The sequence below is a fragment of the Accipiter gentilis genome, chromosome 4, assembly GCF_929443795.1.
Source record: "Accipiter gentilis chromosome 4, bAccGen1.1, whole genome shotgun sequence".
NCBI lineage: Eukaryota > Metazoa > Chordata > Aves > Accipitriformes > Accipitridae > Astur > Astur gentilis.
This window is the reverse complement of record NC_064883.1, coordinates 24942639-24969635: the sequence shown is the minus strand read 5'-3', so window position 1 is coordinate 24969635 and position 26997 is coordinate 24942639. Positions and strand designations below refer to the sequence as shown.

The 26997-nt window shown below is 39.7% G+C and overlaps 1 protein-coding gene across 3 annotated transcripts in view; it reads left to right on the top strand.

Moving 5' to 3' along the window:
- RSU1 (Ras suppressor protein 1) overlaps positions 1–26997 on the top strand; it is a 111704-nt gene that overhangs the window by 8470 nt on the left and 76237 nt on the right. For all 3 annotated transcript variants that reach the window (XR_007505774.1, XM_049798091.1, XM_049798092.1), the window contains 5 exons: positions 1509–1559; positions 18152–18272; positions 21935–22053; positions 23633–23715; positions 23985–24099. Coding sequence is in view for 2 of the 3 variants with exons in the window: in XM_049798091.1 (XP_049654048.1) it covers positions 1509–1559; positions 18152–18272; positions 21935–22053; positions 23633–23715; positions 23985–24099 (489 nt within the window). In the remaining variant the exon portion in view is untranslated. The remainder of the gene's footprint in view (positions 1–1508; positions 1560–18151; positions 18273–21934; positions 22054–23632; positions 23716–23984; positions 24100–26997) is intronic.

Sequence of the window (26997 nt, the reverse complement as noted above, 5' to 3'; positions counted from 1 at the left end):
CTGCTCATATTTTAGGACAAATTTAGGATGGGTACACTGTTTCTTTCCTTCTCCTCCCTGCCTTTCCTTCCTCCACAACCTGCAATTGCACAAGGAACTGTGGTGATGCCTTTTTTTTTTTTTTTTGTTTTGTTTTGTTTTGTTTTTTACACTGCACTTTCTGATCTGCTTCTACCTTTGAGTGACTGCTTTGATTCTGCTAAGAGGTTATATTTGCCTGTGGTAAGTCATGAGCTTTCAAGGGTTAGCTGAAACAGGTTGCTATATCAGTATGTAAAAGCTCTCCAAGCTGTTTCCTCCAACTTGCAATTTAGTAAGCATTGATTAGCATGGCCAGTTTTCACACATGCTCACCAGGATATCTTCATTCCCTATGGCAGCGAGGCCCCTGTGGGCTGTCTCTGGGCTAATGTTAGTGATGTTTGTTGCTTGAGGAAAGCTCTGAGGGATGAGAAATGTAGCACTGCAGCTGTCCCTCAGGCTGGAAAAATTCCCAGCTGCCTAGGAGGGGCAGCAAGGTAATTTCTAGAGCTGTTTTGAAGAGGCTGCACTGGAAGTAAGGAAAATGTCTAGGGGAGGAAAATCTTCCCAGCAAGGTAATTTCTAGAGCTGTTTTGAAGAGGCTGCACTGGAAGTAAGGAAAATGTCTAGGGGAGGAAAATCTTCCCATTTTTCTAGTTCCGATAAAATACAACAAACTTTTTTTTGGGGGGGGGAGGAGAAGATGTTTGAGAACTCCTTCAAGGTGCGAGTTTCTTCTCTGACTATTTAGCATATTTTTCTAATCAGATACTGTTGTCAATTGTCAGCTGTGGAGTTCTTAGGGAAAGCAGTAGGGGTGTGAAGGGTGGAAGTAGGTAAGAAGAAATGTAAAGGGTGAAGTGTAGGGGGAGTGCCAGTCTCTGTAGCTGCCTGTGCCCCACGCTCGTTTGTTCATTAAAGTGGAGTCTGAGGGGCTTTGATCAATCAGATCATTCAATTAATTTCAGTAAATATTGTCTGTTGTAATCTGGCCATTCGCCACGCAACAATGATGCTAGTGAGCTACTGTGCTTCGTGGATGCGAGGCTGTAAATGCAGCTATTGGTACTTGGGACGTAAATCTAGCACTGACTTGATAATTAATTGGGAACATGCGGAAATGTAATTGCTTGTGGCATGTGTTCTGTTAGCGTAAATGTTGGAGTACCTGTCTGTTTTTCCTTGGGAAGGATTCAAAGGGTGGAAATGAGACAGGTGTCTGGGTGCCCAGAACCAGATCTGTACTGGGACGCACTAGTACTCGCTGCTCAAGTCGTGTTTGATGCAGTAACAGAAACGTGAAGTAAAGGGGCAGAGGAGTGTCTGGGTGTGTCCTTAAGTCTTGAGCTTGTCTTGCTTATTGTGACAGTGCACATGAATCTGGAGTTACTGGAGCAGAGAGAACAGCTTGCCTGTTTTAGCTGAAACAGCTACAAGATCTCAGTTGCCATGTCCATAAACTAACTTCTTTCTCTCTTCATTTGCAGTTACGTTGTCTCATATCACACAGCTGGTTCTGAGTCACAACAAGCTTACAAGTAAGTATACTCCTAATTTTGGACTTTATTACAGGCAGTAGAGCAATATTGAAAAGCTGACATTGATAGTTTGATTTTTTTTTTTTTTTTTTTTAAAGTGCTTCTTGGTGAAGCACTTTAAAAAAATAAAGAGAATGAGAATGTGACTTAGCAGCCATTGTTCAACATGCCTTTCCAATTTTAATACAGATCTGCCATGTACTGGAAGATCTGTAATTATCAGACTTGTTACCAGTTCAGCCAAAAATCCATTCCCTACCATGGCTCTGAAGTTCTTTCGTTTTGGTGAGGACTTCTGGATTTTGTTTTTTTAACTGTATCTGAAATGATACAGTTTGCATTTTGGTAGATGGGTAATTAATTTGACTGAAGCAAGTAAAAATAAATTACACCTCAACTGCATTATATGTATAACCAAACATATGTGAGCAAGGCCAACTGAATGTGAGCTTCAGGCATGAAAGTCAAGCAGTCTACTTCTGCAAAAAAAAAATAAAATCATCCTTTGAGCGTAAGTTGTCTCTTGCTTGTACTGCCCACACCACCTTCAGTTACTATGTTGTGGATCCTACTTCCCATATTAAAGAAGCCCTTAAGTTAGGTGTTGGTGAATAACATGTCATGAGAGCAACATAAATATGAGACTCAACTTAGTGGAAGCATATATCAGACTGACTTTTGCAAGGCAAAAAAAATATTTTTTTGTAGGAGAATGCTTCAGGCTTACTCATCAGTGTCTTGTGCAAACGTTCCTGCTGCTTGGTTTTTGAAAGACAAGCAGTGAGCTTCATCTGGTCCCTGTTACTGTGCATCTTCTAAAGAGAAGAAAAGTGTTGGTATTGTTGGTGTTCTGCTTGTCCTTGTCTGTTCTCTGCATGTGACAGTGGATTTCTATTTCAACCAGTCCTTCCCTTTTTGGAACTGAATTTTTTAAGAGTGCATGAAATGGGGAGGGGAATGGAACCTGCAAAGGGAGCGCGTGTTGATGAGATGATTGGGTAGGTGCTTTGACATGTACCAGGCTGTACCCGAGGAAAGCTCTACAAATTGAGATGGGTTTAAAAAAACACAAAACCAAACACGAACAGAAAAACCCCTAGCAAACAAACCAATAAACCCCAGCCTATTGAACTCTAAACTACTTGCTGCACAAGCTGTAAGATGGTATGTGTTATTTAAAACATACGTATTAATGCAAAAATCTCACTTAAGACTTTGAGCATTTGCAGAGGATTAAGCATGAGGGAAAAAATTAAAATATTCTTAGATTCTAGCACATAAACACTTCTACTCTGGATGCAGTTTATTGGGTACTAATGCATAGCTTAAAGGGTTTGTAGTAGTATAAAGAGTTAAAATTATGGGCACTATATGAGTTGCTGTGAGAAGTATGAATTAGTTATTCTAGGCCCTTTGCATAGTGGATTGCATAGTGTCCTCTAGACTGGCATCTTGCTATTTGTTTTTGTCCCTATTGTAGTTTTCAAAGAAATCTCAATTTATTTATAAATACGACCAGCAATTTTTATCCATCTAACATGTAAATGATAACCGATGGGTAAATTCATGGGAAAATTCAGGCAGGGAAAATCATAAGCATCACTATTACACACACAGCTGTACCCTGGGTTAAGAAAGTCATGAAGTTCTGAATAGCTGGAAGCTGAGAGAATGTTTTTGAAAAAAATTATGGTAAACTTGCTTTCGGCATATTGCGATCTGGCATCTGTTCCCAGCCACTGATGGAGTTGGGCTACATGGCCACCGAGCTGGTGGCTTTTGTGTTCCCTTAGGTCACTGCAAGGAGATGTCTGTCTCTGAACTTGAGCTGTTTAAAAGCTAGGCAGTTAATTGTATCCAGCCACTTCAGCTTTCTCTGCAGCTTCTGGAGGGTTGTGGGCGCCTTGAGATAGCGGTTCATTCTGCACACCTCTATCTAATGCTCGTGGTCAGATAATGCATACAAAGTTGGGTACCTAGTGCTGCCAGGCAGAACTTCTCTCTGGTGCTGATTATTTGCTCTGGTATCTTCTGTCTGAATGGCTGCTTACCTGGCACAAGGATGAAGCAAGTTGTAAGCATTACTCTTGGTAAACTTGACTATGCTTTCTCTGGGATTTGTAAAAATCCTACAACTTCTGAAAGCTAACATATTTCCAAGGACTTAATAATCTCTTCCACGTGACACCTTACAAATCTTAAATGTACCTAAAGGGTGAGTTCAGCTGAACACACGGCTGGCTGGGCAGGTAGCAGATATCTACCTTGCTCTGAGGAAGAGAAGACAGGCTGAAACTCCTGCAAGGAGACTTGCATAGTGGTAAACTTGACTGTCTGAGAACTGAGCCTGGGGAGGGTGACATGCTTCTGCATAAGCACCAGAGTTAAAAGCTAAGTAACTAACTTATGTCCTAGCTATGCGTCTTAGCTGTAGACCTGGCTAGAGAAGGAAAAAGATAGGGTAAGAAGAGATATCCAAGAAGGATGTGTTCACGTTGACTTTAACTATTCAAGAAAAATGCAGAGTACACCATTTGTTTAAAGCAGTTTCAGTTTTCACAATACCAGTTTAAGGATTGCCACTACTCTAAAATTGTGTTAGATTAAATCTCAACTTTTAATTACTGCTTTCTTCTGAAGTAGCCCTTAGATCAGCAGGCTGCAAGTATTATCTGTTCTCTCAGCCAAGGGATTCTGTCAGCCTTTCTAATTGCTATGTTTGGATTTCTTTTATGGGAAGGTAAAACCACTGCTTCTCTTGAGAAGTAGCTCATCAAGTCTGTAACTTACTATTCTTTCACAAATTGATGTAGACATTTAAATAGACAGCATGCATTTTTAAAAGGCTAAATTTCAAGTTCATATTCTCATATTTGACACTGTTGACCTAATCTTTTAAGCTATGTAATTAATTGTCTTAGCAGATTGTTCTTAAAATGACTAGGAAGCTGGTGGCAGTGACACTTGACATGCTACACTAAGGTCATATTAGCATCTTCTACTAGTTTTCTGCCATTTAAATGAGTGTTCTGCTTGCTTTTTTTTCTGCTGTTTAGAGTAAATATGTCTATCTGGAAGAATAAATACATGTAAAAACTGGATATGCATATTTTTATGTAACCATAGTTCATATTTTTGCCAGCAAACTCTATTAAAAGTAAGTAAAGTTTCATTAGCAAGGATGAGGACAGTACCATTAAATCCATCACATTGCTTAGAATATTTTTGTGGCATGCTTTTTGTTAATATTTTTAGTATGCCATTCATACTGTTGGTGCTTGTGCATTTACATGTCTAAATCATTCATTATCAGAAGTACTCAAATCCACATTGATTTTTCTGGAGAATCAGAGGCTGGATTTTTTCCAGCTGTCTGGTGCTGTGCTAATGGAAGATTCTTGAACTGCCTGCTTCTGCTCTAGTAACTTCTGAAACACTTGAGTCTGTCCTTTGCTGCTTGATGTGAACTTTTTGTGCTTCAAAATCAGAAGCAAAACTCTGGGGGAAGCTGAACAGCTGCAATTCTGCAGTCTTGTTGAACCAGTTGCTGCCTAAGTGGCAAACATGGGTTGATTCCACTTTGGAGTCTCCTTTGACAATCCAATTGAAAGCAGAGGGAGAAAGTGAGTGTGTTTTTTCTTAACTCAATGTAGACATATGGGCCAGTGTCTCCATGTATTGTACTGGGAGTTTTTTGATCCATCATTTAGTTTATTTCAGGCCTTCTATCCAGTATACAGCTGAGAAGCAAAATTAAAGACAGTCATGCTTATGTTATTAGCCTGCATAGGTCGTCTGATCCTGACCCAGGTGTCTTTTGAACCTATTGGCTAACTTCAAAATAAATGGAATAGAAGTCCTGACAAATGTTCATCGAATTTGTGGAAATGAGTGGCTGAATGATAGAGACTTGCCCTTCAGTGTGGTGGATTAATTTGGGTAGATGTGACCAAGTTGTCTTTGTTCCATGTCATTTGATGGTAGCTGGGGGACATACAGGTGACATTCACCTCCTGCTCAGTGGGACTGTTAATAGGACATGAATAGTGGTAGGGAATTAGGATAGCTGTGCTGGAGGGGTACGGAGGGAGTTGAAGCCACAGGACATACTTCTGTAGAAACCATGCTTGATCAGTGTGGTCAATCACAAATATTGTTTCCACATCTTTTGTGCAACAGTAGTAATTTTTATGGGTATCCATTCTACTGTTTTGTGCACTTCTACTTAGGACTGCTTCATCCAAGTTCAAGTGGAATGTAACTTCTCTTGAAGTCTGCAGCAATTCTGGGCACTTGTTCTTTCTGACACTGCTGTGCAGGACGAAAGTGAACTTAAGGTGTTGGTGTAGATCTGCGTGTTTTGCAGAGCCAGCCAGCATGTTTCCTCTTACATTGCTGTTCCATGGTTGATGCTGGGGTGGCCATGCCAGTTGCATGTTATGCTGTGCTTGGTTTCCAACAGTTTGGACTGTCATGAGGCTTCTGAAGTTTTGTGTTAAGGAGTTTGTCATAGAAGTTCTTGAAATCAAACTTTGTCCTACTTTGTTCAAACCTCTTCAGCTACAGTTTGTGGTTTCATAATGGTTCTGGGGTACAAGTTTGGAATTGCAGAATATTGGATGTCCAGGGAGCCCAGGTCAGGGAGAGGAAAGGCATGTTGCCAAGCTTGGCTGTCTTTCCTACTCTGGGACTTGCCCCATGTCATTTCAAGCAGAATGGTTTGGAGCTCTGGGAGACAGTGTAAAATAGATGAGTGAGTATGAGGTTTTTGGTTTGGTTTTTTGGGTTTTTTTTTGTTTTTTTTTTTTCTCCATCTGGGAATGAGGTTTGTGTATCACATTGTCTTGAGGGCTTAGCTTTTTTTACAAATTGGTTGCACTAGAACACCAAATGGCTGTCTTTGGAAAAAAAAAAAGTACATTTGCAGGCTTGAACTGAAGTTGGCAGGGTAGATTAGGCTTCACCTTTTGGTCCTCTTATGCCACTAGATTTGTAAGTGAGCAGTAATTGGAGCAGAATTAGCAAAACAAACCCTCCCATTTTTAAAGGAAACTGAGCATATATATTGTGGCTTATCCTTACCTGACTTATTTTTTCCTTGCAGAGCAGCTTTTGTGAACTATTTTGCCATTAAGTGGTACTGAAACTTGTAGACTTTAGATAGCTAGGCTAACTCAAGGTATTCTCCCGCTGCTTCAAGCATATGCAAAATTTCACATTCTAGTATAGTGACACTTAATATCCTTACTTGGTACGCTGGTGAAGTTTGACAATTAAAATCCCAGTACTACATAATGAATAGGAAGTGTGCTTGAAGAGCTCTCAGAAGCTTAGGTTAACCCTAAGGTAGTCCAGCCCGGGAGTGCACAGAGGGGAAGACGTGACTGGAAAGCAGGCTGGGATGTTAAAGGTTACTTTCACCATTGACAACGGGTACAATTTACCAGTCATCGGTACGGGCACAGCTATTGCACTGCTAACTTGACATGTTTATTTTCACTTATTTTTGGGATATGCTGTAAGTTTTTTGATGACTTGTAACTACTGTAACAGTTATTTGACTCCATGAGATGATTAATTGATGTTGTAATCATTTGGAGAATCTATTCAGAGATTCTAGCTTTTGTGTCATCACCTGATCGTGCCTGGAGTTCGTGTTTCTGCTCAGTAGAAGTACCGGTATTATACGATTTGTCCATTAGAGGTCACTGTTTAAATAGCTTTAGCAGTTTATTTCGTGGGAAGGCGCTTGTGCTCCTGGCAGCAATTCAGCCTGCCTGGTAGGTAGTGGAGGACAGCAGCTTAGTTTTTGCTATTCTCCTCAGTCTCCTTAAGCTCAGGTGATCCTATGCTTGCCAGTTTCACCATATTCTTGTGCTGCATTTAAACATTCTCAAAGGTTGTCTGCTATTCATATCTCACTCCTGATGATTTTTCTATCCTTTTGCTCTCATGCTCTGATTCCTTGCCCATTATTAGTTAATGTCTGAATGATGAGAGGTTGGTAACAACTATTTTTTTCTCAAACCTCCCCTCTATTACCTGATGTCACATTCTCTGTCCTCTCCTTTTTCCATTGCTGATTCCTTGATTCTTGAGTGTAATCTTTTACTCATCTTTAGTCCTTTCCTTTTTGTGAAGTGATCCATTAGTTTTTTGCTGCTGGCTCCCATTTCCACACCTGAATTTTGTTTCTGAGTTCACTTTCTGATCCTGTCAGAATAGCTGTGTCTCATTAATTGCATTCCTTTGACAGCCATGTAGTCACCCTTTTTATAATCCTTGTGGATTTTGCCTTATTCCAGCAGAGCAGTTCAAAACTTTTTTTTTTTTCTGCTCACACAACTTACTGTTTCTTTGCTCTACCATCACCTTCTAAATTGTCCTGCTGTCTGTGTGTGACCAGCACAGAAGCTTGTCCCTTCATTGCTGTTAACCCTCTTGACTGTGTCCTTGATCTTATTTAACATGCTGCTAAAATCCCTTGGTGTCATTTTTATATTGGGGCGTCTCCTTTCTAAGTCACCTTTCTGGCTGTACTGTATACCTAGATGTATTGGAGGTAGTCCAAAGACAGCAACACTGCATCTGTCTGTCCTGAATTCCTTCCCAGTCTAGCTGCTTTGTCTTCTTCAGACTGCTGAAACGTGTTATGGTGTCTCCCACTGGTATTGTCTGACACTTTGCATTTTGCCTGGTATCAAGTTATTTATATAGCAAACTTGCTGACTTCTGGGGGAGAACTAGATGCCCATATACTCTTTGTTGCTTCTTGTATTCTCCCCTACTTTGCTTCTGCCTCTGCTTCCTTCTGGTAAGTCATTCCACACTGTTGTACTGACATGATATACCCCACAATGGTGCAGGTAACCTATCTGCTGAGCGAAACTAGGGTTGTGTCCAAAGCACAAGACTTCTGCCTGACAGTGGCCTCTCAACTGTGCTTAGGAGTGGTGCTTTAAATTAACTATAAGCCTTTAATTTTAATTATATATTTTGATTTCTTTTTACTTCCTATTTCTGGTGCAGGGATCTCTAAAGGGAAATATCTTTATGAATGCAGTGCACAGGGGGATGTGAGAGGGAGGGAAAAGGAGATCCCCGTACATAATGCCTTACTAAATTTATGACATCTGAGTTCTGCACAAATATTTAGATTAAATACCTTGTTACCTTTTTTTCCTCCCTGAAAAAATCCCAAACCTTTGGTTCTGAGAAACTACAGATGGTAGAGCATTTTAGCTTTAAATAATATAAATTTTGGTCTTAAGAAACTTTGGGAGAATGAAGCAGAATAATTTATGAGAGAGTTTTGTGCTGTAATGGTATAAAGAGTGCATGCTGAAACTACCCCAATTTATGTGTAAATGAAATTGTCAAAGTTTGTGCTGTATGGCAACAAAGTTAGTTTTGCATAATAAGTAAGTGTACACGCTAAATATGGCACTAGACACAAATCACTTGTCTTTTAACATAGTTCTTCAGCAGCTGGTGTTGTCTTATTAAAAGGCATCTGGGAACATATTAACTCCTTTTGTAGTCTCAATGTTTTCTGACATGTTTTAGTACAAATTTCTTGTGTCTTCACATATCTCCCAATGTCTTAAAATAGCTGTAATTTTTTTTGTGGGAGACCCATATAAATGATCTTTCTCCATGTGTATGTACAGGTTGTAATGTAAAATTGTTGGAAAACCTGTTGCCAGGTGTAGACTATTTTCAAGTTGGCATTTTCAAAGCTAGTGAATGTTGCACAAGTGAACTCACTTCATTAAAGAGCTAATTCTCTATCATCTTAAAGAATTTACTGTCTAACAAGCGGAGTGGAATTTTTTTGTTGCTAATATTGAAGGACAGAGGTGAAAGGTAGATTTGGTCTAGATTGAGGGGAAACTAGATTTAGTTTTATATACTTGGTTTTGTACTCTATTTTCTATGTATTCTTTTTGTTCTTCTAGTAATCAATCAGGTGTGTGTTGTTTGAAGTGTATAATGACATAGCATTTCCCTTCAGACCACTCACCCATCTGGCCTTACTTTTTCCATTTTTTTTTTCCCTTGTGTCAAAAATATTGTAGAGTGAAATAACACTTAGGGTGAAGTAATTTCCTGATCTTTATCTGAGGATGGGCAATTTGTGGTAACATGGTTTCTTTTGTCTAGGATGAATATCTGCTGTAGCTCAAAATGAAACGTACAGTCAGCTGAAGCCTGGGATCAGCTAACGTAGAAGTGCAGGGAGACCTCTACCATATGGATTCAAAGAAGTTGCTTTAAGTACTAGGTATAGGGAGCCCAAATTAGGAGGGAGTTTAATTCATTCCCAGCTCTGAGGGCTGGAACAAGAACATCATGTGTAAACACATGTGCTGACTTTGCTTTTGAGCAGTGGTGAGCTCTTTTACTGCAGCCTCTTCCTGTGTGTGTTTAGAGGATGGGGTGGTGTCTCTGATAAACGGTGTCAGCATGGCAGTCTGTGATGCTGAATGGGGCGAAGAGTCAGTTGATGCAAGTAGCAGTGAAAAATAGTCCTATGGGAGTTCTTAAAAAACATTTCAGTGATATAAAAAGTGTAAACTACTAATACTGTCCAATAAACCAAAATGAAATTATGGACTATTTGTTTTAGATACAGTGAAAGCAGGATTTTGTAAACAAGCACTGCTAAAAGCACATGAGCAGGTCAATATTCTGAGTAAGAGACTGAAGTGACCTTGACCTGTGAGGGGTTAACCTATAGTATCAGTTCAAGACCTGATGTTCAGGGCATCTTTGGTTAGTCCCTCTTGCGAACTGCAGAAAGCATGTGAAATAGACTGCAGTAAGGAGAATATTGAGGGAGGGGAAGGTGAGCATGCTGAACTTCAGCTGCTTTGATTTAACTAAAGCCAGCTACTGTGCAGTAGTGTGAAACTCTGAAACAACTTAAACACCTGGAGGAGACTCACTGAGATTTAGTGAAGACCATTTGCAATTGCATTTGGTGGAAGCCTAATAATAAATCTCAATTTAACACTATCAGCTAAAGTTCTGTAGTCCTGCAGAAGTTATTTTTCTAAACCATTCCCTGCTGTTAAAATATCAACGCATACAGATGATCTGACCCGTTACAAGGGGATGTAGCCTGCGTTCTTCAACTGTTGCCTGGTGTGCCACATGGTGTTTTTTTTTTTCTCCTGACATAAGAGTGAGATAGCAAAGCATCTTGGATAAACTGTGCACTCCTCAAAACAGTTCTTGAAGCTGAAGATGCTGTGGTCCACTACAGTACTTGCATGTCACACTAATTCAAAAAGCTTGGCTAATACTCTGTTTTCTTCAAAATTATTTGTAGGCATGAAGGGCCATGTTCATATCCGCATTTTTATACCCACCCTCACTTGAACAGTACTGTTCCTTACTGCTGTAAAAAAGCCAACAAACATCAGATTTTTGTGAGCTATTTTGGTGTGGTTTCAGTTCTTTGCTGTTAGGTGATTTATTTTCAACCTAGTAATCCCTTCCTAACCTTAGCCCCTGGTTTCTAGTATCTCTCCAAACTCTGAAGTGCATCTTAAGCTTTCTTCTCAGAGGAGAACAGATTTGTCCTTTGTCTTCACTAGATGTCACTTGATTCCCAGTATCTTCTCAGCCTTTCTTGAGCTCACAGCACTTCTCCTTAGACTGTGGATTCTAAATTAAAACTGTTTATTGATAAATTGCTTTGTTAGCCCAGTAGCACATCAGTGAGCTATAATATAATTTAAACGTGTTCATAAGAAAATTTTCATAACTGCAGTGCTTCTGTGGGTAATTGTAAACAAGAACTCTGCTGGTTTCTGGAAAGAGATGAAGATTAAGGAGACAAGTTTGGTTTTAATGTTTTCAGTGTGAGGAAGGTTAGTATCCATCTTTGGAAGGGGTTGGAGGGTGGGCAAAAGGGGAAACTTGAACTACATAGTGTGTAAATTAAGTACTGTATGCTTCACTTGGGATCAGGATTCTCTCCAGTTAACTGCCAAGTATGATATCAGCATGCCTATGAATATTTAAAATGAAAACTGTTGTGTTCTCCCTCTGCTAATTCCTCTTTCATTTTGGTGAAGCTGATTGCTTCTCTCAGTATAACAGAACCCTTGTCAAATTAATCTAAACATGACTCCAGCTCTACGAGTACAGTTATATTGGATGCACAGAATGCATTATATATTTAGTATTCTAAATTCTTCCTCCCCCATGAAATGTGAGTAACATTTCATGTCTTTATGACCTTTACTCTAAGGGATCCTTACTCATTAAAAGTTCCTGTTGACTCTAACTGGATTAGCAACAGTCTGCAGAACTCGGTTTATTATATTGTATAGCCCACAGATTTTACTGTAGGCTTAAGTAGTAGTTTCTTGCTCTTTGCAAGAAAACCTTACCTGGGATCTACAATGGACTGATAGCACTCTGAAAGGTCTGTATTGAGTTCTCTTTACTGTGTACATATGACTCTTGACCAGCTTTTAAATGGAAGAGTTTAATGAGAAACTGGCATAGTCTTTATAAATCTCTTCTCTGACAAGTGGTACTATTTTAATAGCTCTTCTGGATAAATATTCCCTTAGAACCTGTAAAGGTTTGGAGTACTACTGAACGTCATCTTCCTAGGTACTGTGAAATTACTTCATTAGCTAAAGAAACATTCTGAAAAAACAGGGATTCTGCAGCTTAAAGTTTCTAAAGATGTGAATGCCAAAGAAACTAATCATATTTTAAATAAATAAAATTCTTATTTCACTTGATGTCTGATTCAAAACCCATTGAATTCAATGGGAGGTTTTCTGTAGCCTTTGAATCATATTCATTGAGGAGATCATAAGCTTGCTTGTACACAGTTTTATGAATAGGTAGGTATTACAGATATGATTTTCCAAGCAGCAGTGGGACAATGTTTATTTTGAACATTCAGTGTTAAGGTATAAATGAACTGAAATGTTTAACTCAGTTTGCATACCATGTGTTCCTCTCGTGGAGACTTACATTTTTACTAAAATCATTTCACTTGTCCAGTTGGGTAGTTTACTGACTCTTGTCATGTTTTTCAGCTGAGCTTCCTTGTCTAAAATGTTTTATATTTTAGTTCTGAATTGTAAAGGAAATTTTGATATGGGTCTCTCTTATTAAGAGTGTCTTCAGAAATGTTTGATTTAATGTTGGCCCGTACTAAATAAAAAAAAACCAAAACAACCTAGATTTCATCTTTTAGATGAAAAGCAAATGGAGACTTAGTCTTGCAAACATCTGAGTTTGTTTACTTTTGAAGTTGTGAGGATTCCTGGTTTTTCCAGTGCTTCACAGAAGCTTTTAAGAGAAATAGTCCTGGAGATCATTTGCTGAAATGGAGACTTTCTGAAGCCTGTGCATTTTCAGCTGTATGAAGGGCCCTGCCACCACAGGAGCAATTGTATTGAAACCTAGATGAATGACTAAAGAGTGGCAGAGTGGAACTGGAGGGAAAAAAAATGCACCTCCTTTCCTCCTCTTCCATTTTCTGTGTTCTTCCTCCTTTGTCAGAGGTTGGGTATACAAAAGGAGCTGGATCTAGAAGTCAGTTCTAGGTGGTGGTATGAGAACCGCTTGACTTCCTGCTTTATGAGAAAGGGTTACATCTGAGACACTTAACTCCAAGCTGTTTTAACTGACTTAAATGTTCTTAGCATGTTGCTCTGCATGATAGCTGCCTTAGATAAAAGGTCCATCTAACCCAGTATCTGTTCTCCAACAGAGGGCAACACCAGACCTGTAGTAAAGATAGATGTCTGGTGTTGGCTTCTGGTTCTTGTCGTGGAGAGAGAACAAAGGTCCAGATTCAGGACACTTAGGTGTGGGGTTACATAGGCATTGAATAGTAGCATTTAATCCTTCTTATGTATGTTTTGGAAATCTTATCAGAACTTTTAAACAGCTCCTGCTTATGTAGGAATAAAATGTAATAACTTGCCTTGAGTGAAAGGCTGCTCTGCTGAGAATATATTTTAGTGCCTAAAGAATTGCCACTAACTTCAGAGCAAAAAAGAGCATTTTTTTTTTTAAATGTTCTGAGGCATAACAAGTTGCCAATCCTTATTTCCAGGAGTGCGAACAAAGTCCTCTTATTCCTTGGTGTGGAGCCTGTAGACCCTCTCTTTCACTCAGCCAAGCGCTTGACATCAAGGTGAAGTCTATAGCTGTCATAGTGAATCACTGTATGCAATTTCCAGTATTGAACAAGGCGGGGAGGGAAGCCATTCCTGGTCTTGTGAAGTGAGACTTAATATGAATGGGCTTTCATGATGTGACTGAAGCTTCACAGGAGAATGCAAAGGCATTGGGTTGCCAAATTTTACTAGCATTTGCTGAGGGGGAGTTTAGTTGTTAATGACACTGGGCAGCAGATGGTCTTAGAAGAGTTGTTAAGACACTGTGGATTGTACTGTAAATATGTGGGTGAATGGAACCAGGATGCTGACAGTTCACTCTCACAGCTCATCATGAGAAGGTGACTCGAGTGGAATTCAGTATTGCCAGAACATGAATTTCTTGGTATTTGGCAGTCTGCTATATATCTGGGAAGAATTTTGCAACATAACAGTGGGATGGTAGTCAGGATGCACTTAGTTGTGTAAAGTTCAGAACAGAAAACATTATATGCCTAGTCAGCCTTGCTTGACCACTGCTCATCTTTAGACCTGAAGGTACTGAACCTGTGCAGTTTAGCTACAAGACCAGTACAGGAGTTAATGTCAGTCTTCTGTTTTTCTTTGAATCCAAGAGAGCATTCATTCATGCTACAAATTAATCTGAACTGTTGGACCAGAAAATAAGCTGTTACAGGTAAATGTCCTCTCTCCCTTACCACAAGCCTGGTGTTGACCTACTCTTCTGTTTTTTCTTCTCCTGGAATGCCTCAAGCCCCTCCATCCAAACCAAAAAATACAATTGTGGATTAGGGCTTTTTATTTTGATTTAACAGGGTGAGACACAAAGTACTTAATCCAAATCCTTTGCTAAATTTTTAGGCATTTTTCTCATCTCAGCCTGCTTGCCCATGCAGCTATTAGTATGGCTTGAAGAAAATAATGATATAAAGTATCCTAAGTGTGATTCACAACATGGAATACAGTATGTGGGGATTATACAGATATCAGAAACTTAGCAGACAGTGTGCAAGGACACAGCTCCTATTGTTCACTAGGGACACTTACACCTGTGCCCTGACAAAAGAAAATCAAATTAAAAACCTCTGATAAACTAGCCAATGGAAGTTGAGTTTTTGCCCCGTGTTTGCAAGTTGGATGAGTAGGTAGAATCTGAGACTCTTAACTGTGTAGTAACCCATTGAAACTAGGGTTCTCTTTGATGCTGTGATCTTCAGCACAAGCGTAATCTTCATGAACAAATCTCTGGAAGGCGTTTTCTTCCTGTCTTGGTGTCTAGGTGTCATCTTTTTCTGGGTGGTTTCATGGTTTTTTTTGATTTTGTGGTTTGGGGTGTGTGCGTTTGTGTGTGGTGGTTTTTTGTTTTGTTTTTTTTAAATTAAATTAACTGTTCACCTTCTTGCTTGAAATGATTCCTCCTCTCCCCAGAGTCTCCTAGCTTAAGTCAGAAGTGAGATACAAGCTTGAGAATCCATTTATTCTTAAGGGGGGGAAATAAGCTGGTTTGGACAGGTATTTGACTAAATCAGTGTTGCTAGTTCAAGGTAGCTCAGTAGCTGGGTCTAGCTTTTTGCTTTGATGTCACTTATTGTTTGGACTCTGTCAGGCTGCTTGGAGGGTGCTTGTCCCCATCTTGTGGTCTGTTCACAGGTGCAGAACAGCTTTGTTGCTACTCCCAAGATGCAAGTGGTCATTAGGTAACTAAATCCACTGTGAATACGACTGAGTGAATATAAGGTGCCCATTAACCAACACTGATTCAGCTGAAATGCACATCAGGTGTTACTGTCTTTCCTCACATGAGGGTAGCACTAACAAATTGTCTCTGTAGTCTGACAGTTTCTGTGGTCCAGCTTCACAGAAAGATCAAAAAAGTTCTGTGGGCTTCCTGTGTTTGTAGTGATAGTATTGTCCTTGGTGTAAGATGTACTTTTTTAAGTTGGCTTTGAGAACTTTCAGTGTCTTGGATAATAGCTTCTTAATTTCTTGATCATCTTGTGATGGTTTTCAGCCTGAATAATTGAAATACAGAATTGACACGTAGGCAGCCAAGCTGACTATAGGTTTGGTAAGTTTGACCTCGTGAATGTCATGCTCTTGTTTTAATGTTCCCACAACAGAGCTCTGCATTACATTTAGCATAACTTGTAATGTTAAGTTGCACTGTTTTTTCTAGGAGAGTGTAATCTCTTAGACTGTTCAGAAGGCCAAAACCTTCAGACTGCATTTTTACTAATTACATCAATAGTATAACTTCAGGAAAATTGCATTTGGTCTCAGCATTGTTTAGTAGGCTTTGACTAAACTAAAACCTGTATTTGCTAGTACTTCTGATTCCTATTCTTGCATAAACATAGTACCTATTTGAGAAGAGCAGAAACATTGTTTGCCAGTCCAGTGCATCTCATCAAAGTCAAATTATAAAGTCTAATTTCTGAAAGGAAAACATTTTAATACTGGTAATTACTGTTCTGGTGAAATGTTGAGGCTGGAAACAGCTGAATTATGTCAATTAAAATCCTCAGTCAACTTCTGTTTGGGAATAATTTTAAACAACAGTGGTAGTACACTACTTTCTGAAGGCACATAATTCTTGCCATCATTGAGTGACAGATTACGCATGGACCAGTTGGAAAATACCACAGAGGGAGAGCTATTAAATGTTCAGATTTGCCTTAGTGACTTTATAAAAAGTCTGCTAAAAATCTCCCGCAATGAATATGACCCTCAACAGAAATATTTATGTAGTGTAATTAGAGTGTTTGTTAGGGATCCTGTTATTGTTCACAATGTAATTAAGATTATAATCCAGTAAATGTGACATACTATAATGTTCTGCTTTGTAAACATTATTGACTCAATTTTAAGACTGAGATTGCCTCATGCCAACAAATAAGAGAAAATCATGGACTCATAAAAACTTCTAATTAGTTAGATGTGCACTCTATGGGTTCCTGATGCAGTCAAAGTTGAGACTGAACCAAGGTGAATATTGAACACAGGTGCAAGCTTCAGTGCAGGTGGTTTGCCAACCTTCTTTTTTGTTAACCTCATCTGTCTGCTTAAATCTCACTAGGTTTAAGGAGGAAAAGATACAAATCTGAATAGCTTTTTAACCTCATCTGCACAGGCATATTCGTATTTTGTTTCTGCCTTATTTTTCATGTTTCTAGATAATAACCAGATATTGATTTGTTGGTAATCCAATGTAGCCATGTATGTGTATTGATGAGTTAGTTATTCACTTATGGGAGGGCTTGGCTGAACAGTTCATCTTTTAGGGCTGAACTTACTTTTGTAAATTTTGCTGTGTCTTAAATCGACAAGAACTTGGATACTAGATTATTTAAGCAGTATGCAGAATGGGCCATCGCTAAAAATGGATTTTTATTTCATGTTTGCTGTTAAAGACCCTTAATAAAACTGTTGTCTTGGTGTAACTACTTGTATTTTTTCAACTCAAATAATGAAATGATCCAAGTCTCTTAGGCTCTGCTCTTTTGAGACCTGTGTGTGCTACACGAACTCAGATGATGGCCTGCTTATCTTTGTTAGTGTCCTGGTTTCGGCTGGGATCGAGTTAATTGTCTTCCCAGTAGCTGGTACAGTGCTATATTTTGAGTTCAGTATGAGAAGAATGTTGATAATACAACACAGTTGTTGCTAAACAGTGTTTAGTCTAAAGTCAAGGATATTTCAGCTTCTCATCCCCAGCCAGCGAGAAAGCTGGAGGGCCACAAGAAGTTGGCACAGGACGCAGCCAGGGCACCTGACCCAAACTGGCCAACGGTGTATTCCAGACCATGGGACGTCCCATCTAGTTTAGGAACTGGGCAGTGGGGGCGGGGAATCACTGCTGGGGACTAACTGGGTGTCAGTCGGCGGGTGGTGAGCAATTGCCCTGCACATCATTTGTACATTCCAATCCTTTTATTATTGCTGTTGTCACTTTATTAGTGTTATCATTATCATTATTAGTTTCTTCTGTTCTATTAAACCGTTCTTATCTCAACCCAAGAGTTTTACTTCTTTTCCCGATTTTCTCCCCCATCCCACTGGACTGGGTGGTGGGGGAGTAAGTGAACTGCTGCCTGGTGCTTAGTTACTGACTGGGGTTAAACCACGACAGTTAGCCTATGAGAGCATTTGTTGTCCTTGTCTCTCTATGCAAAGGTCTTTGTTAGTCAAAATATCTTACAGTGCTGGTAGTAATTTTCTGAAGAGTACAAAGTGTCTGCTTTCAGCAATAGGAACAGATTCCAGATAGGAGGGGTTTTGATATGAACTTTGCTTTTATTGCAATAGCTATTAGATGCTGTTTCTACCATCAGCCACTGTACAAACAGAACAAAAGACAGATGCTAGTAGAGCGCCTATAGTCTAGGTAGTTTGCTCGAATTGCAGTCTCTCACTGTGAAAACTATCCCACAGCTGTGCCAGCAAACATCGCAGACCTGAGAAACATAGAAGTGCTCAACTTTTTCAACAACCAGATTGAGGAGCTGCCTACACAGATCAGCAGCCTTCAGAAGCTCAAACACCTGAATCTTGGGTGCGTATCTTAATGCAGAAATTTGCTGTAAAAGAGGTACTGTCAGATGTTGTCACAACTGAACCTGAAACTTCTTATTTTTTGCTACTAAATTTCTTTTTGAAAGTGTTTGTGAGGATAACTTCACAATTATGGCTTCAAAGTGTTTAGCTAGTGTCCTGGATAATCGGATACTTAAAAGTGATCAAGCACTTACTCTGGTATACTGATAACCATTTAAAGGCAACAGCTACTCACATTCATCTAATACTGAAGTCAGACTTAACAATTATTGAATTTTACTTCCCTAGCAACTGTCTCTTAATTCTGTGGTTGCTGCGTAAGAGCCAGGCTCTATTTTGTGTTCTGCTTTATAAAACAAACAACCAAACAACCAAACAAAAAAACCCCAAATGCTAATTTTTCCATGTTAACTTAGGACTTTAATTCCAAAGTCCTAAATTTGGGATTAAAGAAATTTTCAATTTCTATTAGACCTGTAAAAGAAGCAGCAGATCTTTAAATGTGGTGTGCATTTAATTTGAAGAGCTAGTATTGACTGAATTTGAGCCAGAGGCATTCATGTTGAGTGTTCAGATATTATATTCCGGTAAAGTTGTTGATACTTTATAATAGCTACAGTTGCAGAAGGCTTTCTTGAATTAAGAAAATAAATGTGAAGCACAGAACCTTCTTAAAACTAACTGGGCATATTAAGCTACTTAGTAAAGCACTGGTGGGGGTAAGCCTTAGCTTTATAGGCTTCTCATAGAAAGAATGTATTTTATAAATTCAAACTTCTGAACACCTTAAACTGAGGGGTTTTTACTATTTTCAATACCAAATGGTTTTGGCTGGGCTCTGTGTATCCTGTTTTAGATACCTTTGTAAAGTTCTGATAATTGAATTGCATCTTGAACCATTGGAATGCCAATAAATGTTTTCATGATGATCTGTCTTCTGTGGTCTTTATTTGGTCACTTTAGATCTCTAGCATGCCTTAATATCTGTTTGAACCTGGAATTGCTTTTCAGAGCAAATATTAATTCATTATCAGGTTTCTGTATATCTTCGGGGTTAAATCCATATTTTTTGAATGGCATATACAAGTGTATGGAAGGAGGAAGAAGTTGGGCTCTTTCCATGGATTAAAGCAGTGACAAGTGTTAGTGTAGTTCAAATACTGGTCTTCATTAATGGAAAAAATGTAGTGCAAAAGTCCACTTGGGGTTAAGACCAACAGACATTTAGGTCTGGAACCAGAGTTGCCACCTTCATTGTCATGTGGCCCAAGATCTTGTAGATTAAATGCTCTTCCTTCTTAATCCTCTTTCCTCCTTAACCATAATCTTCCAGGCACAGGATTTACAGGCCAGCCTTAGCTCTGCAAAATGGGTTCTGCTTCAGAGGTCCTTGGAGTCAGTGAAAAGGAAACTGTTCTGCCCTAGTAGTTTGCTGGGGGGCAGCCCAGAAACCCTCTTGTCATCTGTAGTGCATGTGTACACATGGTGCATCAGAACAGCCCTCTGTTGGGGGAGGGGAAGCTTGAATAAAAGCGTAGATTATTTTGGGGAGGATTTTGGTGCAGAAGGGTCAAGCAGTGGGGTGGAAAGAGGGAATGTATACTGCTGCACTGAAAGCTTAAAAAAAAAATAAAAATTGGAAGGCAGGTTTGGCACAGTTTCTGTTGCACAAGCTCAATGTTTGAACTTGTACAGGGCTGAATAGTGCTGGGCAGGGACTTTCAGCTGATTCTTTTTCCATGCCAAAGAATACATACCATTCTGCCTGTTGTCAGTAGGGAGAACACTCTCTCCCTGTTCCTTGCTTACAAAAGGGAAAGGCAGTCAGGGCCAGTTATTCTTTTTACTAGTGAAAAAGGAGCTGCTTTATTTAGTCCTATTTGATATACAGAACAGTTTTAAAAACAGTGGCAAGTCTGCAGTAGCAAGAGTGGAGAATGCCTTTCTGTATTTTAATAGCTACTACTACAACAGAAATACTAGGTGCATGTCCCTGGTAGGACCCTTATGGGGGATGTGGAGGAAGAGGATTTCATCTAGGGTTTAGCTACAGAGAGCTGATCTCTACATGTTGTTCTTCTGGTGAGGCTCGCTTATGCAAAAGTTGGAGAGGAAAGGTGGGGTTAGTATCTCAGCATCTGTAAAAGAAATGTTGTATGTGCTTCTCCTGCCTTTGCTCACATGAATGTGTAGTCATCATGCTTAGTCTGGAGGTGCAGCTGCTTTTGTGTTCTAAGGGTCCAAAGAACTTTTAGAAGATGGGCTTAACTGTCCTACAGATGTATTTCATAGTACTTACCACATAGCGTAGCACAGTGTTTGACAAACACTGCGTTTGGGAGGGAAGGCCCAGAGATTAGAGCCAGAAGTCTTTATTATTTTGGGGTACCCAACTTTGTCAATACTTCTACTTGAGTTTTAGTAGTTTTTAGTGTTATATCATGCTTCATACATTACATCTCCTCTTGACTTCATTTTTGGCTATTACTATTTATCATTTTTGCATCAGAAGGAGGGTCAAATTCAGAATATATTTAGAGATAACATGTGAAAAGTCATGATTGTTTCCAGTTGTCACAGAAGAATAAAATCCAGTTCTCCAAAATAGCTACCTCTACACGCTTCTCCTAAAGATGCCTGTCGTCTTTGTTCCACTTTCAAATCCAGGTGACAACTGAAGCAAGATCCATACATGCAAGCTGTATGTTTGGTGTACATGCAGTAGAGTCCATATGGATAATAAGCTCGTGGTTCTTTTCTGTTCATATGATAACCAGCCAGAGCTCTAGCTCAAACACAAACAGTAAGGTTCTATTAATATAGTCTCCAGCTCCTTGCCTGCCTTTGTCATCGCAGCAGCTCTAGTGATTATCTGGATCACCTTGTTCAAGCCCTTTGAGGTCAGAGAAAAGTTACTGTTTTCCGTAGCTTGTCTGCTCCAGGTTATCAGAGAAACCTTTTCCTTCTGTTAGATTTCCCCATGTTCTTCTGGCTGCCGCCAGTGGGAACTGCTATCCTAAACCCTCTTAAGACTGGCTGAACAAGCTATATTTACGCTAAGCCTCATCAGTCAGGGGACTGACATTTACTTCATGCTCCATGTGCATCAATAGTTATCTAGTGACAAAAATTTGCTGTTCTTAAGAAGGAGTTGGAGCAGCAGTTATCAAGGAACATAAATACCATGCAGTTGAGGTATTCCTCTTTGGTTTTGGTACCATGGTGAAGAGCTATGTGGTGTGGCGGAATGGCACATGGTCAAGATGATGTGCAAAAGGGTAATTTGTAGTTTAGGTGGAAGACAAGCAATCTACCAAGGACCAGCTTTCTCTATGGCACACTGTTTAAGCTGAGCATAGCACTGGGGCACCTCTCTCCTTTGTGCTTCCCGTTTCAGGTGTGGCTGTAGATTGACATAACAGACAGGATCCCTTGCGAGTGCATGAGTTTTGGGCATATTTATGGGAGTGAGAGATAAAAAAAGGTCTCCATCACAAAAGGCTTGCTCAATATCTTGTAGCATCAACCCCTTTTCAAAACAAAAGGGAAGCTTGGTGTAGATTACGTATTTTCAGAAATTAAACTCATGTTGCCTGTACTACTCCCACTAGATGAAGTAAATACTGATGTCATGTTCTGTTTTTTCTTCTTTACCTACAGCATGAACAGGTTAAACACCTTGCCAAGGGGATTTGGCTCTTTACCAGCTCTAGAGGTTCTTGACTTGACTTACAACAACTTAAATGAAAATTCTTTACCAGGAAACTTCTTCTATCTGAGTAAGAAACTTTTCTAAAAACTCTACAAATCTTCATGATATGGTGCTTTGCTTTCTGCAGTTGAAATTTATTTGATGGAGTCCAAACTCCAACAGAATTTTTCTGATATTTATGTTTTTCTTCAAATGTCTCTTGAATATTTCTACATAGCTCAGCAATATTTATCACTGATATACAATCACCTGACACCATTGGACATGAGAAGACTTGGTTAGTAATGGTATATTAGTTTTCTTCTGAGTAATGGTATATTAGTTTTCTTCTGAGTAATATTTCCTTGGGTCCCATACTCAGTTAAACTTAAAGCTTCATGGAAGCATGCAAGCCTCAGGGGAAAGTAAACTGTTTTGCAAGGCAACTGTTGTGTGTTGTCTCTGGAAACAATTGTGTTCCTAATGGTTCATTACTGAAATGGTTTTAACAGCATGTGGATGTTGAAGTGTCCAGTATGTTAAAAATTATGCTACGGTTACAAAGCTTGGCACAGGAATGGTAGAGCTAAGCTGACCTTTGCACATGTTAAAAATACACAGAGAGTTAAAATAAAGGTATTGTAATGCATATGTTCAAAAGGGCTGCTTTATGGTTGCCTAAGCAACTTAGAATTCTGGCACTTTCTGGATTTCAGTGATTCTGCTACCTTACTGGTCTTTTCAGTGTACTATACTGAAGTGGCTTCAGGATCAGTGCATTTAGCAGCAAAAGTGATGGGCGAGGGGAGAGGAAGCAGTGCCGCTGAGAGATCTTGTGATTGTAACCAGGCAGAGGGAAATTTTTAAGTCAGCATTATTAAAAATGGTCACATTTAATGAAATGAAAAGAGGAGGAAGAGGAGTAAACCGCGTAAGACAGATGGGATCTCCTCTCTGGTGGGGAGGAGAGGTTTTGCTGACTTGACCACCTTCCTTCCCTCTACACCCAACAGTTCTTTATGAGTCTCCATTTTAATTTTTTTTTCAAACTGTCATGTATGCTCGTTCAGTAATAGCAAGCTACATGGTTGTGCTGGGTCATCTCTTTTTCTGTGAATTTTTGTAGAGACTAAGCATGGAAATTACAAATTATACAATTTGAGTCTTCTGTGTTACTCTCTTTTAAGGTCTCTCTACTAGTATTAGGCTGTGCTTTCTATAGAGCTTAACATATTTGTCCAAAAAACTCAGATGATTTTTTAAATGTTTGTTTAGAATGCAAATTGATGTAATAAATAAGAATCGGGGGTAATAAAGAGTAATGACTGTATTCTGACAGCTGAGCATTGAGACTATATGCCAGAACCTGCCAGAGTCTGCTATTGTAGAAATTGTTAATTGTGCCAGTCCTTGCCAGAGTCTACTATTGTAGAAATTGTTAATTGTGCCAGTCCTTTTGAATATAGATGTTTTCCTGAACTCACCAACAATACAATAAGCCAGTAAATCTAAGTTTGACCTGCTTGTTATTATTGTGAGCCCTGGGTATGTCAAAGGCTTTTCACCAAGTCAGGATTATTAATCAAACCTGACTCCCTTTTATTGATTAGACCTCAAATGGTTGGGTTATATGCCACCCTGTTTATATATTGCTATTTAATTTGCAGCCACCCTGCGTGCACTCTATCTAAGTGACAACGATTTTGAAATCCTGCCGCCAGATATTGGGAAGCTCACAAAGTTGCAGATAGTAAGTAATTTATCTAAATTCTTGGAAAATCAATTCACTTTTGCAATGCTTGTAGGAATAGAAACTAGTCAATTTGAGGAGTAGTAGGGTATGTTTGCAGGAATAGACCACTACACCTGGAACTGTTTCTTGTTTACCAGCAGACACTTGTAAATAAATTGGAAGAATTGAGTGTTTAGGAGAAAGGTGGGGACAGAGGGAGTAGAGTTCTTCTTAGGCTGCTTTATGATAACTGAAAATTGTTCTGACTACTTTATATTCACTCTCAGCTGAGTCTTAGAGACAATGACCTGGTATCACTGCCTAAAGAAATTGGTGAGCTCACTCAGCTTAAGGAACTTCATATCCAGGGAAATCGTCTTACTGTGCTGCCCCCAGAACTAGGTAAGATTATGGATGATCATTTATTTATTTGAATAATAGCAATAATGGTGTACTCTGTTTCCTCTGAAACGAAACTAGTTGTTAAACTCTAGGAAATTATTATGCTTAAGTTGTCATTGCTGCTAATATTTACTTCCCTCTGAGAAACGCTCACTTTTTCACTCCTACTGGATATGCAGGAGGGGCCAAAAGACGATATGTATTTGTTTTCATTAGTTTTTTACATGTTATGTTTCCTTGTGTATTAGTACACCTGATGGCCAATTCATATATAGCATCTTGCTTTGTATAACATATCATAAATACTGGGTCTGCAAAGCTATTGTTGTCTCTGGCTGGGTTTTGAGAATACTATTTGGATCAGCCAAAATTGTATTAAGCGAAAATGACAGCGGCATTAGTGGCTTTTTTGTGACTATGCCCATAAAAATGGAAGTTTGATCAACTAGCGTAAAATATAGCTAAATTAGAGGAATTTTTCATTTTTCTGTTTCAGTAGCCTACCTTTCTTGGTGAGTTGACAGCTTTTTCACTTAAAGACGTACAGCTGGTTGATGTACTTTGAATTTGTGATACTGGCCATTTAAATATGATTACAAGTGGCTTCTTTCAACCTATAAGGTAGAGTTTTTCTTTGAAACATAAGTATTGATTTTGCCGAATTTGTATTGCAGCATTCCGTTTTATGTGAGGGGCATTAACTTCAATAGAAGTTGTGCCTGTTTGCCCCAAGCCAGAATTTGGTTTCAGATCTTTTTAAAGATTGTCATAAAATATTTTTGTTGGGAATAATGTAGCTGCATCAATGACCTGTTATTGAAACACTTGTTACACAGGGTTTATTCCTATTGTTATTGTGGACTGTTATATAGGGAAGTGTCATGGTTTAAGCTCAGCCAGCAACAAAGCACCACGTGGCCGCTCACTCACTCCTCCCCACCAGTGGGATAGGAAGGAGAAAATATAACAAAAGGCTTGTGGGTCGACACAAGGACAGGGAGGGATCACTTACCATTATCATTAGGGACAAAACAGACTTGACTTGGGGGAAAAAACCAAAATCGGTCTAATTTGTTACCAATCAAATCACAGTAGGATAATGAGAAATAAAACCAAATCTCAAAACACCTTCCCTCCACCCCTCCCTTCTTCCTCGGTACAGCTTCACTCCCGGATTCTCTACCTACCCCACCCCCCCCCAGCAGCGCAGGGGGACGGCGAATGGGGGTTGTGGTCAGTTCATCACCCGTCGTCTCTGCCGCTCCTTCCTCCTCAGGGGCAGGACTCCTCACACTCTTCCCCTGCTCCAGCGTGGGGTCCTTCCCACGGGAGACAGTCCTCCACAAACTTCTCCAACATGGGTCCTTCCCACAGGCTGCAGTTCCCCACAAACTGCTCCAGCGTGTGTCCCTTCCACAGGGTACAGTCCTTCAGGAGCACACTGCTCCAGCGTGGGTCCCCCACAGGGTCACAAGTCCTGCCAGAAAACCTGCTCCAGCGTGGGCTCCTCTCTCCATGGGGCCACAGGTCCTGCCAGGAGCCTGCTCCAGCTGCAGGGGGACAGCCTGCCCTCTCACCACAGGCTGCAGGGGCATCCCCTCCTCCGGTGCACCCGCTCCCCCTCCTCCCTCACTGATCTGAGGGGTCTGCAGAGGGGTTCCTCTCACATGCCAGTCCCCCTACTCACTACCAGTTCCCCTTCCTAAATCTCTTCTCCCAGAGGCGCTACCACTGTGGCTGACGGGCTCAGCCTAGGCCAGAGGCAGGTCCGACTTGGAGCCGGGGAAGCTTCCAGCAGCTTCTCACAGGAGCCGGCCTTGCAGCTCCTCCCCTGCTACCAAAACCCCGCCACACAAACCCAATACAGGAAGATTCTTTGTTCTACTAGTACCGTCCAAATAATAGTTCCCAAAACTCAGAAAGGTAGTGATTGAAGTTAGCATGACAAAGCAAAATTGTTGTCATAATAACTTGCTTGAACCCATTAGAGAATGTGGCAGCTGTGTGCATAAACATGACAGTCTGCAACCTATGCTTTTTGTTTCATACAGCAAAGAAAAGTGTCTGCTTTTTTTCTGTGAAGTGGGGGAAGATGCTTATTTTGACTGTTATTTGTTTGTCCAGCGTGGGTTTTTTGTCTTTTATCAATTTAGTGGACCATATGATGCTGAGTTTTTTGCCTTTTTTTTTCTCGCCACTGGTACATGAAAGTTGTTCTTGTTTCGTTAATTTCAGATGTTTATTCTTTGACACAGGTCCTTCTTTAGCTTTTTTTCATATTTATTTCTAAAGTCTTTTTCAACAGCAATAACAGTTCAGAAGCATGTAGTATCTGCAAATATGCTTTTATGTAGCTTCCTAAATTATAGCCTTTGTTTTTTCTAGAAAGTGGAAGTTAAAAGCTGCACTGAGTCTAACCAACTTCTGTGGCTAATTAAATGTCCTAAAGATGCTGCTGCCTTACAAGCAAAACAGCAAATTCACTTCAAATGGTTTTATCATCATTGTCCAAACCAAATGGAAATGTTTGAAACAAAGTTCTTGATGTTTATTTTGCGCTGACCTGCAAAACTCAGGTTGGCCAAGGGAAGCACTTTTCCTTTTAGTTAATATTTGTTTGCAGTATAGAACAATATAGAAAAAGGACTTGTAATTTTGCCCCACCTGGTCAGGATGAGGTGCACTGACACAGCTTCAGTCCTTGTTACCTCTGTTCTTTATTACTCATATGCTATTCTATAAATTATACTTTTCTTTTCATGTATTAATTTACAAATGTTTCATTTTATGGTCTTGCCCAAGATGCTTATTCATGATCAGTTGGCATAATATTTATTGCAGTCTATGCCATGTGTAGCACTAGAACTATGTCACATATTTAAAATAGTCTAGATTTTG